Below are 20,140 nucleotides of genomic sequence, written 5' to 3'. Positions count from 1 at the left end.
TTCCATAAGATAAGGGCACTGAATGCATTTTTTATTTAGATTTCCAAATTATGACAGGTTTGTCAGAATATAGACAGCATATTAAAAAGCAGACATTACTTTGCCAACAAAGGTCCATCTGGTCAAAGCTATGGTTTTTCCAGTAGTCATGTATGGATGTGAGAGTTGGACTATAAAGAAAGCTGAGCACAGAAGAAATGATGCTTTTGAACTGTGGTGTTGGAGAAGACTCTTGAGAGTCCCTTGGACTGCAAGGAGATCCAACCAGTCCATCCTAAAGGAGATCAGTCCTGGGTGTTCATTGGAAGGACTGATGCTGAAGCTGAAACTCCAATACTTTGGCCACCTGATGCAAAGAATTGACTCATTTGAAAAGACCCTGATGCTGGGAGGGATTGGGGGCAGGAGGAGAAGGGGACGACAGAGGATGAGATGGTTGGATGGCATCACTGACTCGATGGGCATGAGTTTGAGTAAACTCCGGGAGTTTGTGATGGACAGGGAGTCCTGGCGTGCTTCAGTCCATGGGGTCACAGAGTTGGACATAACTGAGCAACTGAACTGAACTGAACTATCCGAATATAACCCCATTATCAGCTGAGGAAAATTTGTATTTCTAAAATTAGTGGATTTCATGTAACAAACTACTAGATTTAGGTTTCAATTTTGTAAAAGTTAGATTCACAGTTGAGGAAGTCTCAGTTTAAAAATATACTTTGTCAAATACCACAGTGAAATAAATTTGCATATCATTTCAAGTTTTCAAAGTATTTTCTTCATGTGACTGAGCCCGGAAATAAACTCCAGGGGTCTCTGTCTAATCCTTTTCTGCGCCGATGAGGATGTGATTTAGGCCCTGCATCGCTGATCACGGCTGTGCTGAAGTTTGGATGAGTGTTAAATATCTTAAACCTTAGATGAGAAAATAAAGCAGAAAGCCTTTGAGTTATTCTAAAGTAGCATGGGGCTTATCTCAAATCTTAACATGCAGAAGTGGCATACCTGGGGGAAAACAGACTGGAAAGAGATCCTGATAGAAAAATCCCACTAGTGGATTTTGCACTAGAAAGAAAATTTCTGGATTCTTATCACTCAGGTTGAGATGAAGTTGATAACATAGAAGACTCAAGAGCTAAGGAAGAGAACACTGGGGCAAAGTACTTACACTCATACTTAGGAATAGAAAATGCTGTTGTTATGTGGATGTCATGTGTAAACGAAATTGTTTCCATTGTCATCACAGAGATACATTTGAGACAAAGTTATTTCATGCTTAGGGGCAAAATCTGCTTAGGTTTTTGTTTCCAATAGTGTATTACAGACACTGTAATTGTGAAATCACTTTCTCAAAATAGCTTGATGCATAGATAGGAAAAGAGGATCAGTGGAATTAATTTTTGGCACATTTGTTTAGAATGTAATTTGGGGATTTTTTTTTTTCCCCCGGAGGCACTTTGAAGAGAAAGTAATGTTTAGCTGAGAATAAACTCTCTGAGGAGGAAAATTCTGCCTAGTGCAAGCTAAGATGGACCGAGTTAAACTAAATCACCATAACTGCATGCGTCCCTCTCTGGATTCTGGGGAGAAAGAAACTATATACTGACCATGATATAAACAATGATATGTTTAAAGAATATGAGAGTTTTTTTAAAAGATGTGAGCTTCTTAGGAAGGAAGGGTGTAAGCTAAAGCAAATGCAATGGTTTAACTGCTGTGTATATGAAAACACACATAATATGCAACCTATAGCAATAATATTATATTTGTAAACACAGCAGTTAATAACAATACTTAATATCACTTCACATTTCATATATGTGCAGTATATATATAACAATATTAATACTTAAACACATACACACACACACACACATATATATGGTTGTTCAGTCACTAAGTACTGTCTGACTCCTTATGGCCCTGTGGACTACAGCATACCAGGCTTCCCTGTTCTTCACTGTTTCCTGGAGTTTGGTCATACTTATGTCCATTGAGTAGGTGATGCCATCCAACCATCTCATCCTCTGTCATCCCCTTCTCCTCCTGCCCTTAGTCTTTCTCAGCATCAATCAGTGTCTTTTCCAATGTGTTGGCTGTTGGCATCAGGTGGACAAATTATGTATATGTATGTGTGTGTGTATATATATATATATACATACACTTAAATTTATTTTTTCTCTCCAAATACCTAGAATATATTATAGTACTTGGAGTGAAAAACATCCTCAGCTAACAAAATTGTTAACAGTTTCTTTATATCTCCTATGTAGAAATAGAAATAGAGATTTTCCTCCCACCATATATGGAAGTAAATGTAAACTTTTCAGTGTACTCTGTTAATATAAAACTTTTGGTCCTTTAAAAAACTACATATATATATATATATATACACACATACATAAAAATGCCAAAACAGGAAATATGATCATAGCAAGTGGTCCTCCAGGGCTGTGACACTGTGTGGGGGAACCCCTGCCTCACTCCTGGGGGGCGATGCCCCAGCATTGCTGGACCAGAGAGCCTCACACAGGACCGAGCAGACTGGTTTTGTGACCTAGCACAGTCAGTTTTCTTAAACTATTAATTTCCATGATTCAAACATTTGATTTTTTAAAAATGTGTTCATTCTTTCTGGCTGATCTGGGCAAACCTGGCCGTATTGTGGTGGGTTAATGATTCAGGAGACCCTCTCCACAAGCCTCCAACGTCTCCGTCTCCCTCATCAACACACACAGTCCTTCTGGGAGGGAGGGAGTCCACGCGACTCTCCTTCAATTCTCTGACCCCACTTGGAGTCAACAAATGAGAAAAAATCTATCTTTCACAGGTTTTCACAGAGTGGTAAAGGGTCCCGCTCAACCACTGCTGCCAAAACAATTCAAAGAGAAGGGAGGATCCTCTTTGTCTTCCAGTAGAGATGCAGTTTGTTTACATGTGTTTGCATGTGGACATGCGTGCACACATTTAGTATACCTATATGCACATACACAGCCGTGAAAAGCTGTGAAATGAAAATCATCAGCGGAAATTGGATAGAGCATTCTTTTCGTCAAGAAGTGGCAGGGCTACAGATCCCATGGACAGAGGAGCCTGGTGGGCTACAGTCCATAGGGTTGCAAAGAGTTGGACACGACTGAAGTGACTTAGCACACGTGCACACATCACAGGGATACTAGAAACCCCTTGACATTCTCAAAATTTAAAGATGTTCATGTAAGAGAGGCATGATCCTTTCAGAAGATATTTCAGATAGCTGTCTGCCTCCCCCACAGAATCCTAATGACATAGTTAAATAGATGCTACTCAACTGTGTTTTTTCCCTACAAGATTTTCAGTTATTTTCAAGAGCTCTGTCCCATTACATAAGTAATAATACATATCAATCTTCATAGATATTTTAAAACACTGATATTTCTGGAGTACGTATGTTATTTTGAAACAACTTCAGCGCATGGACTTTATTACTAAATTAATCACAGGGAAATTTTCTAGCTGACTATAGGAAAAATACATCATTATATTTGTACATATTTGTATGTCCACAGAAATGTAGCTAGAACTACAAATAGCTACTGGGCGTAGGAGCTTTTTATCTCTGAAATTAGTGTAGAAAACCATTTCCAAATGACACTAGTAAATCATTTATGGGTTCCTTCTGTGTTCCTTTCTACATGCTTTGTGTAACATTGATCACTTCCCTTGTTCTCTTGGATATACAACTTGTCGTTAAGTGAATAGAGCGCAGCCAAACGTGGAATCTTTTCTGAGACTTCTGTTAATGTGAAATTTTACCAAGTGTTTTACATCCAGACACTTTTGGTCTGAGAATCACAACCTAGAATTGTTAGGAACTCAGTGTTGGGCTATGATAATGTGAGCAAATCAAGTGACTACATCACTTCCTTCTTAAGTCAAACCAGACTCAAACCAACATGATAAGAGCTTTGGACAGAGGAAAACAGGCAGTACATACATACCACATCTGCACTTGTAACTGCCTGGTATACAAAAAAAGACTGGTAGCTTTGATTTCTTATTAATAACAATGAAGACTTTCCAGTATAGTAGCTTCAAAGATCTTTGCTACTGTGCCAACCATGTAACATACAAACTTTTTTTTTTTAATAAAAGTTTAAAGAAAGTATTGCAAGGTATTTAACTTAGTCTTTGCCAAAAGTAGTTAAATGAAGATGTGGCCATGAAGGTTAAAATCTGGCACATTTTTTTAGCAGTGAAATTGTGCAACAGTTTAAATATATGTAAGACCCATGTATGTATATGGCCTATACATTGTGATAATGTCTATCATTGAAATTGATATTGTGAGTAGATTTGTAACTTTTATATCAGTTGTTGTAAATAATATGCTCAGCAGAATAGACAAAGAAATGAATTAGGTACTATTTTCATTTAGGAGTGCACTTCTATTGAGTGGAATTATAGTTGCCTCATTATTTTATGTGAGACAAGCTATGCTCACATCTGTCTTGTTTCTGCTGAGCTTCTCGCTAAATTTCTTACTATTCTTCCTCTAGCTTCACCACATTTAATACTTAAGATGATTGCATTGATATCAGCAATTTGAGTATGTTGAATGATAGTGTAGTATGCAATATTTTGGGTCTGTTTCTAATTCATTCTAGTAATTTCTTGAGAGATGTAAGAATAAACTTGTTCCATTCTGAAACTCACATTTCTACCAAGTGAATATGTACTAAGAATATGGAAGGGCTGCCCCAAATTGTCCTCACTTTACTTTAAAATCACTCAACTTTGACAGGCATGCTCTGACATACACTGTCAGACATGTGAGAGGGGGGATCTCTTTCTCCAAGCAGGAAATATAATAAGTGAGATTCTATAGGACAGCAGGCATGCAACTAGAAAAAGGAAGAGACAGATTTACCAGGGGGGCAGAAAGAGATGTTTGGACCTACATTGCATTATGCAGTCATGTTGCTCAGTCATGTCAGACTCTTTGCAACACTGGACTGTAGCCTGCCAGGTTCCTCCATTCATGGGATTTTCCAGGCAGAGTACCGGAGTGGGTTGCCATTTCCCTCTCCAGGGGATCTTCCCTACTCAGGGATCAAACCCAGGTCTGCTGTACTTCAGGCAGACTCTTTACTGTCTGAACAACCAGGGAAGCCCAACACTGAATATATTCCCCTGAGGATGAAATGATCCTGTCAGATTTCTCATTCATACCCATTCCCTTTTCTAACAGTATCTTTCCTGTTCCCACAAATGACTCAACTAGAAAATCATATGAAAACCCAGTGCTTCGAATAATGATGCTAAGATTATTTTCTGACAGTGACAATCATGTTTCTGAGTCTCACTCTATGAAGAAGCAGGTCAAATGGACATATGTTGTGTGATAGAAATGGGGAGGGGAAGGCTGACTGGAGTTTCTTTCTTTCTTGTTTTCATTGACTCCCACTGTGTGGTACACTGATGAGCTATATCTAGAGATGAAGTAGAGTATAAAGGTCTAAGGATACATGGATGGCAGCATGATAAAAATTTGAGAGGTTGCATATGGACAGAATCTGCAGTGAGGCTATTATAAAAATCCACATGTTGGATGATTTAATTAGATGTTAAAAAAAGAAAAAAAAAGAATTAGTTCTTAAGAACATAAGTTTTTCAAAGGAAGATAACACTGAAATTTATACCCAGGGTCCTCATGCATAGGATATGAGTGATGTATTAACTACTCTTTGTTTAGTCATCCAGTCATCTCCGACTCTGTGACATCATGGACTGCAGCACACCAGGCTTCCCTGTCCTTCACTATCTCCCAGAGTTTGCCCAAGTTCATGTCCATTGAGTTGATGATGCCATCCAACTATCTCATCCTCTGTTGCCCCATTTTCTTTCTATGCTCAGTCTTTCCCAGCATCAGGGTCTTTTCCAATGAGTCAGTTCTTCCCATCAGGTGGTCAAAGTATTGGAGTTTCAGCTTCAGGATCAGTCTTTCCAGTGACTACTCAGGGTTGGTTTCCTTTATGATTGATCCCTTTTGATCTTCTTGCTGTTCAAGGGACTCTCAAGAGCCTTCTCTAACACCACAGTTCAAAAGCATCAATTACTTGGCCCTCAGCTTTCTTTACGGTCCAACTCTCACATGCATACAGGACTACTGGAAAAAACATAGCTTTAACTAGGCGGGCCTTTGTTGTCAAAGTGATGTCTCTGCTTTTCAAAATACTGTCTAGGTTTGTCATAGCTTTTCTGCCAAGGAAGAAGCATCTTTTAATTTCTTGACTGCAGTCACCATCCACAGTGATTTTGGAGTCCAAGAAAATAAAGTCTGTCACTGTTTCCACTGTTTCCCCATTTATTTCCCATGAAGTGGTGGGACCAGATGCCATGATCTTAGTTTTTTGAAAGTTGAGTTTTAAGCCAGCCTTTTCACTCTCCTCTTTCACTTTCATCAAGAGGCTTTTTAGTTCCTCTTCACTTTCTGCCATAAGGGTGGTGTCATCTGCATATCTGAGGTTATTGATATTTCTCCCGGCAATCTTGATTCCAACTTGTGCTTCATCCAGCCAAACGTTTCTCATGATGTACTCTGCATATAAGTTAAATAAGCAGGGTGTCAATGTACAGCCTTGATGTACAAATTTCCCAATTTGTAACCAGTGTGTTGTTCCATGACCAGTTCTAACTGTTGCTTCTTGATCTGAATATAGGTTCCTTAGGAGGCAGGGACGGTGATCTGGTATTCCCATTTCTTTAAGAATTTTGCACAGTTTGTTGTGATCCACACAGTTAAAAGCTTTCATGTAGTTGAAGAAGCAGAAATCGATGTTTATCTGGAATTTCATTGCTTTTTCTGTGATCCAGCAGATGTTGGCAATTTGATCTCTGGTTCTTCTGCCTTTTCTAAATACAGCTTGTCCATCTGAAAGTTCTCAGTTCACATACTGTTAAATCCTAGCTTGGAGAATTTTGAGTATTACTTTGCCAGCATGTGGAATGAGTGCTGTTGTGTGGTAGTTTGAACATTGTCATTGCCTTTCTTTTGGATTGGAATGAAAACTGCCAAGATTTTCATACTCAATGACATGTTTGCAGGGAGACCAAAAATGAGTCCATCACTGTCATTGCTATCACATTCCTCTCTCACCATCAGTGTGAGGGGTAAAGTCTATAACCATTGGACTGCAAGTTTAGCCCTTGAATGTTCTTAACTGATTAACTAGAACAGGTCATACTCTCCACTGCCCTCAACCAACATTCGACCTCATTCATTAGATCGCACATGTGAATGAGTTCATGCTATTTCAGTGATTTAAAGTGATTTAAACTATTATTTCACATTTTCCCTTCTTATTCACAATTCGTTATACAGTTCATTAAAGAAAACTTGAATGAGTTTATTTTAACATCTTATCACATTATTTGGGCTCCCTGGTGTCTCGGTGATAAAGAATCTGCCTTCCAATTCAGGAGACACGGGTTCAGTCCCTGGGTTAGGAAAATCCCCTGGAGAAGGAAATGGCAACTCACTCCAGTATTCTTGCCTGGGAAATCTCATGGACAGAGGAGCCTGGTGGGCTATAGTCCATGGGGTCGCAAAGATTTAGACATGACTTAGTAACTAAACAACAACAATAATAAACCACATTTTATACTTAAACTTATTTAAAACTTCAAAACACACTATCACTAAATAAAACAATCCTCAACATTTTTCTGCTAACTTTGTTTTCAAGCTAGTGAAAAGATGTTTTATTATTAAATACTCTGTGTTTTATTAATTAGATGATTTTTATCTCAATATATATATTTTCTTAAGTGCCTCTGCTCCAACCACTCTAATCTTTGTTTTGTAAACTTCTATATTTGAGATAATCATAGATTTACATGCAATTATAAGGAACAACACAGATTTTTTGTATACTTTACCCAGTTTATCCAAAGGTAACATCTTACAAAATGGTAGTAGATGGACACTACCAGGATATTCACCTTGAAACTGTCCAATTGCAGAAGATAAGAATCCCTCAGTGAAATGAAAGTCACTCAGTCTGTCTGGCTCTTTGACCGTGGAATTCTCCAGGCCAGAGTGCTGGAGTGGGTGGTCGTTCCCTTCTCCAGGGTATCTTCCCAACCCAGGAATTGGACCGGGTCTCCTGCATGGCAGGTGGATTCATTACCAACTGAGCAATGAGAGAAGCCCAAGAATCCCTCACATGATCCTTTAATGGTAATGCTAACCTCCCTCCTGTCCCACCCCCTCCTAATTATTGGCCACAGATAACCCACTCCCCTTTTCAATAAAGTTTGTCTTCAAAAATGTTGAAGTCAGACAGTATGTAGTCTATTTTGGATTGAGTGTTTTCTACTCTGCATAATTCTCTGGAGAGTCATCCAGGTGTTAAAAGTCAATAGTCCATTTCTTTTTATTGTTGAGTAGCAATACATGACATAGATGTTCCACAATTTGGAAACCATTCACCTCTTGAAGGACATATGAGTTATTTCCAGTTTGTGATTAAGTGTGTGTGTGTGTGTGTCTATATATATATATACATGTATATATATGGGCTTCCCAGGTGATTGGTACTAGTGGTAAAGAGTCTGACTGCCAATGCAGGAGACATGGATTGATTCCGAGGTCAGGAAGATCCCTTGAAGGAGGAAATGTCAACCTACTCTAGTATTTTTGCCTGGACAATCCAGTGGACAGAGGAGCAGGGCAGGCTATAGTCCATGAAGTCACAAAGAGTCGGGTACAACTGAAGTGACTTAGTGTGTATGTGTGTATACACACACACACACACATTCATATATATTATTCTACAGATTTTGTGTGAGCATAAGTATTCAGTTCTCTGGGGTAAATATAGCTCAGGAGAACCATTGTTTGGTCATATGATAATTGCATGTTTAATTTTTTAAGAAACTTGTCACACGGTTTTCCAAAATGACTCTGCCCACTAGTGATTTATGAGCAATGCATTTTTTCCACACTCAAGCCAACGTTTGGTATTTTCACTATTTTTCATTTTAGACCTTGTGAATAGGTATGTAGTGATATTTCTTTGTTTCTTTAATTAACATTTCCCAAATGGCTAATGATTTTGAACATCTTTTCATGTGCTTATTTGGCATCTGTATATTTTTTAGATGAAATGACACTTTGTTTTTTGCCTGTTTTCTAATTAAATTATTTGTTCTTTTGCTATTGAGTCTTTTAGAGTGTTTTTTTTTTAATATATTGTAGACAGTTGTCCTTGTCATATACATGGCTTGCCAATATTTTATAGTAGTCTTTAGCGTGTCTTTTCACTTCTTACCTGTGTCTTTCACAGAGTGAAAGTTGGTAATTTTTATGATGTCTGATAGGTCACTTTTTCCTTTTATGGATTGTGCATCTGGTGCCCCCTCTAGGAACTTTGGTTAGTCCAAGACTGTGAAGGTTTCCCCCTGTTTTCTCCCAAAAGATGTACACTTTTACATTTTACATTTATGTCTGTGATCAATAGGACTTCTATAGGGTGTTACATAAAGTTTTTGCTTGTGGACTTCCAGTTGTTCAGGCACCATTCATTGAAAGGCTTTCAATATTCCACTGAGTTTCCTTTGTACCTTTAAAAAATCATTTGGGCATATATTTACAGGAGTCTGAGTTCTCTTTTGATTCAGTGATGGATGAGTCTGCCCTCTGTCAACACCACGTGGTTTTGGTTACTGTAGCTACAAAGCAACTCTTAAAAACCAGTGTACTGATTTATTCATTTTAAAAATTTCTCCTATTTTATTCTTTTTCAAAATTGTTTAAGCTGTTCCTTTTTTTCTCTGGCTTTCCATTTAAGTTTTAGAAGAATCTTGTTTATATCTAAAAAAAATCTTGCTGGGATTATGATGAAAACTGTCTTAAACGTACATAAAATTTGGGGAGAGTTGACATCTTTTCAATATTGAGTCTTCCAATCTCTCAACATAATATATTTCTCTATTTAAATTTTTATTCATTTCTTTCTTCAGCTTTATACAGTTTTCAGGACAGTCTTGTACCTATTTCGTTACTTCTAAGTACTCTTCTGGCTGATTGTAAATAGCACTGTATCTTTAATTTTGGTGTCCACATGTTCAGTGCTAGCATGTATAAATAAAATTGAATTTTTTGTGTCTATTGTATATACTACACACTTGCTAACTTCAAGTATTAGCTCTAGGAGTTTTCTTACAGATTTCTTGGCATAACATGTATAGATAATTGCACCATTTGCAAATAGATGGGATTTTATTTCTTTCCTTTCTGATCTGTATGCTTTTATTTCTTTTTCTTGGCTTATTACGCTGGCTAAGTCTTCTGGCACAGTTTTGAACAAAAGAGATGAAATCATACATAGCTTTCTGCCTGTTCTCAATCTAGGGGGGAGCATTCAGTCTTCTCTCAATAAATATAATGATAGATGTAGGTTCTTTTGTAGGTAATTACTGTCAAGTTGGAGAAGTATTCAACCTCTGTTCATATTTTATTAAAAATTTTGTCATAATTACATATTTAAATTAGTCAAATGTTTTTTCCTACATGGATTATCCCAATCATGTGATTTTATTCTACATCCTGTTACTATGGCAGATACATTGGTTGATTTTCAAATACTGAACTGAATATATATCCCATGAGTAAACCCTACTTGGTCTTGTTGAATAATTATTCATATATACTGCTTACTTTATTTTCTCTTATTTTGTTAAGGATTTTCACATCTGTATCTATGAGGGATATTGGTTTTTTGTTTTTTTTTTTTCTGTCCTTCCTTTGTCTATCATTGGGATCAGAGTATCTTAGCTTGGTCTGCTACAGCAGAATGCCAATAGATTGGGTGGCTTAAACAACAACATTCACTTTCTTGCATTTCTAGAGGCTGGAAATCTATGTGAGGGTGAGGTATGGTCAAATTCTTGTGAAGACTTTCCTCCTAACTTATAGATACCTGTCCTCTGGCTGTGTACTCACATGGCCTTATCTTAGTGCCTGCATGTTGAAAAAGGAAAGGGAGAGGCTTTCTATTTTGTCTTCTTATGAGGCCACCAGTCCTGTCGGATTAGCATCCCATCCTTATGACTTCAATTCAGTTCAGTCGCTCAGTCGTGTCTGAATCTTTGTGACCCCATGAACCGCAGCATGGCAGGCCTCCCTGTCCATCACCAACTCGCAGAGCCAACCCAAACCCATGTCAGTCAAGTCGGTGATACCATCCAACCATCTCATCCTCTGTCGTCCCCTTCTCCTCCTGTTCTCAATCTTTCCCAGCATCAGGGTCTTTTCCAATGAATCAGCTCTTCTCATCAGGTGGCCAAAGTATTGCAGTTTCAGCTTTAACATCAGTCCTTCCAATGAACACCCAGGACTGATTTTTAGGATGGACTGGTTGGATCTCCTTGCAGTCCAAGGGACTCTCAAGAGTCTTCTCCAACACCACAGTTCAAAAGCATCAATTCTTCTGTGCTCAGCTTTCTTTATAGTCCAAATCTCACATCCATACATGACCAGTGGAAAAACCGTAGCCTTGACTAGATGGACCTTTGTTGGCAAAGTAATGTCTCTGCTTTTTAATATGCTGCCTAGGTTGGTCATAACTTTCCTTGCAAGGAGTAAGCATCTTTTAATTTCATAACTTCAGTCACCATCTGCAGTGATTTTGGAGCCCAAAAAAATAAAGTCTGACACTGCTTCTCCGTCTGTTTGTCATAACGTGATGGGATGATCATAGTTTTCTGAATGTTTAGCTTTAAGCCAACTTTTTCACTCTCCTCTTTCACTTTCATCAAGAGGCTCTTTATTTCCTCTTCACTTTCTGCCATAAGGGTGGTGTCATCTGCATATCTGAGGTTATTGATATTTCTCCCAGCAAACTTGATTGCAGCTCGTGTTTCCTCCAGCCCAGCGTTTCTTATGATGTATTTTGCATATGAGTTAAATAAACAGGGTGACAATATACATCCTTGATGTACTGCTTTTCCTATTTAGAACCAGTCTGTTGTTCCACGTCCAGCTCTAACTGTTGCTTCCTGACCTGCATACAGATTTCTTAAGAGGCAGGTCAGGTGGTCTGGTATGCTCATCTCTTTCAGAATTTTCCACAGTTTATTGTGATCCACACAGTTAACGGCTTTGGAGTAGTCAATAAAGCAGAAATAGTTGTTGATCTGGAATTGTCTTACTTTTTCAATGATCCAGCAGATATCAGCAATTTGATCTCTGGTTCCTCTGCCTTTTCTAAAACCAGCTTGAACATCTGGAAGTTCATGGTTCACATATTGCTGAAGCCTGGCTTGGAGAATTTTGAGCATTACTTTCCTAGCGTGTGAGATGAGTGCAATTGTGCAGTAGTTTGAGCATTCTTTGGGATTGCCTTTCTTTGGGATTGGAATGAAACTGACCTTTTCCAGTCCTGTGGCCACTGCTGAGTTTTCCAAATTTTCTGACATATTGAGTGCAGCACATTCACAGTGTCATCTCTGAGGATTTTATATAGCTCAACTGGAATTCCATCACCTCCACTAGCTTTGTTTGTAGTGATGCTTCCTAAGGCCCACTTGACTTCACCTTCCAGGATGCCTGGCTCTAAGTGAGTAATCACACCATCGTGATTATCTGGGTCGTGAGGATCTTTTTTGTATAGTTCTTTTGTGTATTCTTGACACCTCTTCTTAATATCTTTTGCTTCTGTTAGATCCATACCATTTTTGTCCTTTATTTAGACCATCTTTGCATGAAATATTCCCTTGGTATCTCTAATTTTCTTGACAAGATCACTAGTGTTTCCCATTCTATTGTTTTCCTCTATTTCTTTGCACTGACCACTGAAGAAGGCTTTCTTATCTCTCCTTGCTATTCTTTGGAACTCTGCATTCAAATGGGAATATCTTTCCTTTTCTCCTTTGCTTTTCACTTCTATTCTTTTCACAGCTATTTGTAAGGCCTCCTCAGACAGCCATTTTGCTTTTTTGCATTTCTTTTTCTTGGGGATGGTCTTGATCCCTGTCTCCTGTATAATGTCATGAACCTCCATCTATAGTTCATCAGGCACTCTGTCTATCAGATCTAGTCCCTTAAATCTGTTTCTCACTTCCACTGTATAATCATAAGGAATTTGATTTAGGTCATACCTGAATGGTGTAGTGGTTTTCTCCACTTTCTTCAATTTAAGTCTGAATTTGGCAATAAGGAGTTCATGACCTGAACCACAGTCAGCTCCCGGCCTTGTTTTTGCCACTGTATAGAGCTTCTCCATCTTTGGCTGCAAAGAATATAATCAGTCTGATTTCAGTGTTGACCATCTGGTGATGTCCATGTGTCGAGTCTTCTCTTGTGTTGTTATGACCAGTGCGTTCTCTTGGCAAAACTCTACTAGCCTTTGCCCTGCTTCATTCTGTACTCCAAGTCCATATTTGCCTGTTACTCCAGGTGTTTCTTGACTTCCTACTTTTGTATTCCAGTCTTTTTTGGGTATTAGTTCTAAAAGGTCTTGTAGGTCTTCATAGAACCATTCAACTTCAGCTTCTTCAGCATTACTGATCAGGACATAGACTTGGATTATCATGATATTGAATGATTTCCTTGGAAACAAACAGAGATCATTCTGTCATTTTTGAGATTGCATTCAAGTACTGCATTTTGGACACTTTTGTTGACTGTGATGGCTACTCCATTTCTTGTAAGGGATTCCTGCTGTCAGTAGTAGATATAATGGTCATCTGAGTTAAATTCACCCATTCCAGTCCATTTTAGGTTAAATCAGACATTGAATCTTAAGGTAGGTAAAAGAATTCTTCTGTAAAAGCACCCAGGCCTAGACATTTCTTTTGGGGGAGTTTTAATAGTTACAGGGTTATTCACATTGATCTAGTTCATCGAGTAAGTTACAGTCCTATATGTGTTTAAAGAAAGTAACCTGTTTCATTTTAGTTGTCAAATGTATGGCTATAGCTTTTATGGCATTCGTTTTTTTTAATGTGAGGTTTCGAGTAAAATCTGCGATTTTATTATTGATGTTAGATACCTGTGTCTTATCTAATCCTGTCCATTTTTTTGGAGCAGGGCAGGTCATTTGTGCTACATTTTATTTTTCTGTTAATTTCAGTTAATTTTATTTATCTTTTCCAAGAGGAGACTTTGTTTCATTGTTTTTCTGTTTTCATTTCCACTGATTTTGGTGTTTTTAATTTTTTGCCTTCTCTTGGCTTTTTTTTTTTTTTTTAACTATCCCTTTTCTAAGCTCTTGAGATGGGCACTTAGATTACAAATATGAGAATTTCCCTGTTTTCTGTGTGTGCTTTTAGTGCCATTCCTTCCCACCTTAGCACTGCTGATTTTGCTATCTTGGATTTTGTATTCTCATTCAGTTTAATGTATTTTCAAAAATTACCTTGGCACTTCTTTGATCCAGGGATTATTTGAAAGTGTTCTGTTTAGCAGCTGGCAATTGTCCTTTCATTTTTCTCTTATTAGCTTCTGGTTTGATTCTGCAACTACAGTGGTTGTAATCAAGCATTTAATACCATAGGTTTCCTGGCAAGACAGAATTTCTCCTACTAGGAATGAATGTTCAAGTTAGTTTTTTTTTTTTTTTTTTAAATCATAGGTTTGTGTTCAGACTGTACTAAACCATGCATCCGTAGAGAGACTGCTTAATTAGCAAGCTCTAGGTAAAATATAAACTGATGAAACATCTCTTTGGCCTTTTGAAAAGCTCTTCATTTGTAAAGTATTGTGCATATCATTATACTAGTTCCCTTCTTCAGAGTTCTGACATTATCATTGTTAAGATATCTAAATGTATCCCAACTTAGTGATAGTTGAAACATATATCTTACAATTTAGAAAAATCTCTCTTGAAAACAAAATATTAAAATCAATGCATTTGACCTCTGTTCAAGGCAATCATTGACTCTTACTCCTGATGCTGTGACTAGTATGTGTTTTGTTTTCAAGAGAAAGTGATCTATTGTATGGAAATGGTAAAAGATAAGCATATTAATGATGAGATGTGACAATACACTGATCACTTAGAAAAGTAAACTCAAAAGCACATGGAATGTTAATTTGTGTTGCAGGTATAGGTTGAGTGCATTGTTTTAAGTTCCATGCATTATGTTTAGACAATGGCATATTGTACATTCCCTTCAGGAAAGAATCTTTTCAAAAATTGTTTAAGTACGCAAGTTCTGGTACTGGGATGTACTTCATTTCAATGAACTGGCAACACCTGGTGTACGGATCATATAATTGTTCAATGACTTACGTCAAATAAGTAGGCCACAGTGGAAAGAAGGATTGAGTGACTGCATCAAATAAGCTTCAATAACAAGTTCATACTTTTTAACTATATTCACGTCTATTTGAAATTCAGGTTATCGGGATTTCAGCTGCCTTCCTCCATCGTCAGCAGCGGTTCCATCCTCACCCTGTGGTTCACGACAGACTTCGCCGTGAGTGCCCAGGGATTCAAAGCGCTGTATGAAGGTAAGATGCTTGCTACGCACCACCCACACCCACTGTGCAGACGGCTTCACACTGGCCAGGAAGGCTGTTCACACAAACCAAAGTTGCTGCTTCAAAGGTGGTTTGAATGGTTCAAATGTTTGACTTCTGTGTTTTGATGCTAGGAGAATGCTATTTACTGTGATGGCTCAAATTTCTGGCACAACATGTGTGTTGACAATTTTCCTTTGTTGCTAGAGGTTTTTCATTGGAAGAATGGTTTTCTATTGACATGTGGCATTGAAGTTTCGAGTATTTAGGATGTTAATTGAGAGTGTTCCTTTTCTCCAAACTTAATGCAGACAAGCTTTCTTAAAATAATTGCTGGACAGTAATATTCAGAGTTGGTGCCTAGGTAAAGTGAATTTCATTAGATGAGTTTTGGTGGTCAAATTTGAAACTTCGAATGAAGAAAGTGATTTCATTTGGTGCTTGCAAGGCATGGGGGATGTGTTTCTTTTTTTTTTTTTTCCCCACAGTAAAATAATCATTCTTTATTTGTTGTAAGAAATTCAGATCAAATTTCTTTCATGGTTAATTGATATTATTTTTTTATTTTTACTTATTTGTAGATAATTCAGGACATAGGAAGGTATTACTTCCTAAATGGATGTCCTTACACCTCCCAATAATGTGACTGAATTTTTTCTCTTGGCACTCACACAGAATCCACACTTAGAGAAAATGCTCTTCATTTTGTGCTGAGGTGACTTTAGGGTCTCACTGTCATTGTTGACTGCTTTGGGCAGAAATTTCAAGAAGATAAAGGAGATTTCAACCTTTGATAGAGGGAATAATATACATGATTGCAAAATATTCAATTTTAGGAAAGTGCACTACTAATATTGTAAGTATAAGTGCCGAGGTCTGTTTAATCTTGTTTCACATAGATATTGTACTTTTTCTCTCATGTGTAATACAGAATCTTTTATTTTTAACATAAACTCTGAAGCCCATTAATTGAAAAGGGCTATGTAGGGTAGGGGAGAAGGTAATGGCACCCCACTCCAGTACTCTTGCCTGGAAATGCCCATGGACCGAGGCTGCAGTCCATGGGGTCGCTAAGAGTCAGACACGACTGAGCGACTTCACTTTCACTTTTCACTTGCATTCATTGGAGAAGGAAATGGCAACCCACTCCAGTGTTCTTGCCTGGAGAATCCCAGGGACAGGGGAGCCTGGTAGGCTGACGTCTATGGGGTCACACAGAGTTGGACACGAATGAAGTGACTTAGCAGCAGCAGAATGTAGGGTAGGGGTAGGCCCAATCCAGTGTTCACTTAGTGAACCTTCCTGGATTAAGTCACCTCTGTGTGTGTTCCTCTTTGCAGTACTCCATACACTTTGGCAAAATTCATTCTTCTTGAGAAGATAAAATCTACACATGCTTTTTGCAACTGAACTTAGCTACTGTGCAATTATCAGAAAATACAAGGTTAGAATGTCCTCTTTGCAAAGGAATATAAACAGAGCAATTCACCCTTTTATTTAAGTAAAGTCTTATGTGGAATGATGCTTAGAATTTTATACTAACTCTGACTCCAGTTCTTCCAGGTCACTGCTTTTATATATAAACGTGCATCCGTTGCCTGAAAGAGTAACTCATCTTTAAGCTCATTACTGATTACCTGGGGATCATTTAATCTTTGGAAGAGTAACAGGCTAGTTCAAGGTTAATAGGTGCTACTAGCTTTCTGATTTGCTTGTATCTACCACTTCCTGTATACCCCAGCTTCACATGATTTCTTTCTCACTTGACATTGCAAAAGTGTTTCTGAAGCAATCTGTATTAGCTACTGTGAAGCAGAACTTGTCCAGTCAGCACATATGGTATTTCGGAAGGTGGGTAATGCTTCAACATTTTAGAAACCTGGGCAGTTTTCTTTCCCTTTCTGACAAAGTTGATCCTTAATACCATGTTTTGGTGAATTTCATAAGATAAATGTTGCAGAAACTCTACTGATGCTGAGTGACTGCCAAATGAATAATTAAACTGAATCTTTCTGGGCTGTTGGTGGTGGTGTTTGTGGTTGTCATCATGGCATGGTGAAAGATGATTGGTGAGATTGGCTTTGTTGGGAAAATGTTTATGAGTTATCAACAAAATTGGAAAAATGATGAGAAAAACAGAGCCATGAGTTAAATGCATTTTTTTAAATGCCATGTGAAGATGTTTGAAATTTTTGTTTTCAACAGTTGCATTACAATATAGTCTGAATATTTACAAGTAAATACAACTCATTTTTTTGAAAGGAAAGCATTAAAATAAAAGTGCCTTGTTAGCAAAATAAAAATCATAAAATATGGAATATCTTTATTTGTAAAATATTTTTTATTAGCTTACAGATCAACTGATAAAATAAATTTGTGTTATCTGATGAAATAAAGTTAATTGCAGTCTAAATAGAAGATTAAAGATGAGAGTTTTTGCAGAAGAGACTAAAACTTTGTAAATATCAGCTGATTTATCAGTATCATTTCACACAGAAAATTTATACACAGCTATAACTTACCAATGCAATGGTGATGGGAAAAAGTGAGATTTATATTGAAAACAGTGTATAAAATATTCAGAGACACCTATTCAGATATAATATTAAGCATAACCAATGAGTCAGAAAAATATCTAAAGTTGTTTTGGAACTAGAACATCAAATCCCACTGGTTGTTATACTGACAATGCTGTCTTCCAAGTAATTAATAAAAAACAAATAATACAATAAAATGTCTATGTCTTATCCAAGACCTCTAGGGAAAATTTGAATTAAAATTTTAATGCTAAATCAGCTTAAATTTTTTCTCTAGTTCTTAAATTATTACCAATTTTTCCAATTAAAGTAAGTATTTATTTAGTATTACCAGATTGATGTTTAATTTTTTATTTATATTTATTTGTTGAATTGGGAGAAAATCTTCCAAACTTAAAAAAAATATCTGTTTACACAAGATAGCTTAGTAATAAACTTAACCTGGGATTAATCTGGGCACTGGACTTTATAGTTTGCTGACAGTACTTTGGAATAAGTACTATTTACATAAATTGTTATTCATACATGGAAATATTAAGCTACCTAAGGAGTATGGAAACAGTAAATTAAATTATTCTAATTAATGTGTTCAGTCATTGAATTTAACCTTGAAAATTAAATGGAGATATTTATACATGTTTCATTCACATTATTCACATATAGTAATTAACTTTTTAGGTAGTGGATAAGTTCATAGATTGTTGATGAAATCAACATATTTTAACCCATAAGTACAGAATAATAAAATTGAAGCTACTACTTTAATAGGGTATTTTATAAAGTTATATTTCCTAGTTCTGTCACTGAACATTATTCTTCATGGCCAGCCAAAGAATTTGCATGATTTTATTTGGTAAATTTATAAGAAATACATTGGGATTACACATAATTTACAATGAGATGAATTACTATCAATATTCCTATGCTTGTCCAATATTGAAGCCTTAGGTATATAAATAACATTCATTTTTTTCTACCTTCCAAGTTTTTTTCATCAAGATCTCAGTTACTGAAATAAAATTATTTATATCATCACATTTATTTATGACTTAAGAAAAAAATCTTCCAGGAGGTCAGAAACTTTACATGGCATGTCAAGACATGAAAGATATTATGTCATGATACATGTGTGACAAGGCAGTCATGAGACTTAAGGACAAAGAGAACAAATCCGTTTGATGACATGTGATAATCTAGAATTGTGCTCCAAAGAACCTGTCACTCTGATGATTTTATCTGTTTCACTTTTTAAAAGGCAAGTCTTCTTTGTTCTAATATTTTGTCTTACTAGTGACAAAGTGAACTAAATATTAGAAACACTAGTGAATGTATGATGAAAATACTTTCACTCCCAGTTTTTGGTTCTTTAATTTATTTTTAAGTGACACTTCTCTCATTAATGCACATCCTGAATATCGTTTCAGATGTTTCACGAATTACTTGGTAATTTTTCATACATTAACTTTCAATAATTTTAGTATTCGTTATATTTTAAAATTTTAGTTTTTTTTATACTAATTATTTACTATGATTTAGATTGACTTTTAAGATATTTTTGCAGGTAAAATAAGTTTCCTTGACATCATATTTTTATACTCTAGTATTTCTGTAAAAAGAATTTGTATATATTATATAAGCTGCATTTGAATAGAAAGCCCTGGTTCTGTGATTCAAATTGAGTTCAATGTTCACTCACTAAAATTAATACTTTTCTTCTGTAGAACATTTCTTGATAGTGTAGGGCAATTCTATTGATTGGAAACCAAATTGTCCAAGGTTTTATCCATGGGATGACTCGTTTTTGTTTTTTTTGTATATAAATTGGAACAGAAATTTTATGCACATTTTACCACAGAAATTACCTTTGCTGTAATTGTCTGAGGTAAAAGGAAAGTTAAATTGGATTCCTGTCTAAGGCAAACCTGATAGAAGTGGTAAGAATCTATTTTCTTAAAAGATTTCTTTAAAAATCTGGCTGATATGGTAGTTAAAAAGGGGGAAAAAATTAACCACAATTGTAGACAGTCAAATATTTTGTCTATAAAATACTAATTTTACACATTGAGCATTTATCTTACCTTCCCATGGTGCCATATTT

General features: G+C 36.6%; 1 protein-coding gene across 1 annotated transcript in view; it reads left to right on the top strand.

Annotated features, from left to right (window-relative positions):
* Window positions 1-20,140, top strand: part of LOC136176275 (CUB and sushi domain-containing protein 1) — a 1,594,796-nt gene that overhangs the window by 214,161 nt on the left and 1,360,495 nt on the right. The window contains exon 2 of the mRNA XM_065946402.1: window positions 15,384-15,496. Within this exon, the coding sequence (XP_065802474.1) occupies window positions 15,384-15,496 (113 nt within the window). The remainder of the gene's footprint in view (window positions 1-15,383; window positions 15,497-20,140) is intronic.

The sequence above is a fragment of the Muntiacus reevesi genome, chromosome 10 (genome assembly GCF_963930625.1).
Source record: "Muntiacus reevesi chromosome 10, mMunRee1.1, whole genome shotgun sequence".
In the NCBI taxonomy this organism is placed as follows: domain Eukaryota; kingdom Metazoa; phylum Chordata; class Mammalia; order Artiodactyla; family Cervidae; genus Muntiacus; species Muntiacus reevesi.
This window is presented reverse-complemented; position numbering and strand designations above follow the sequence as displayed.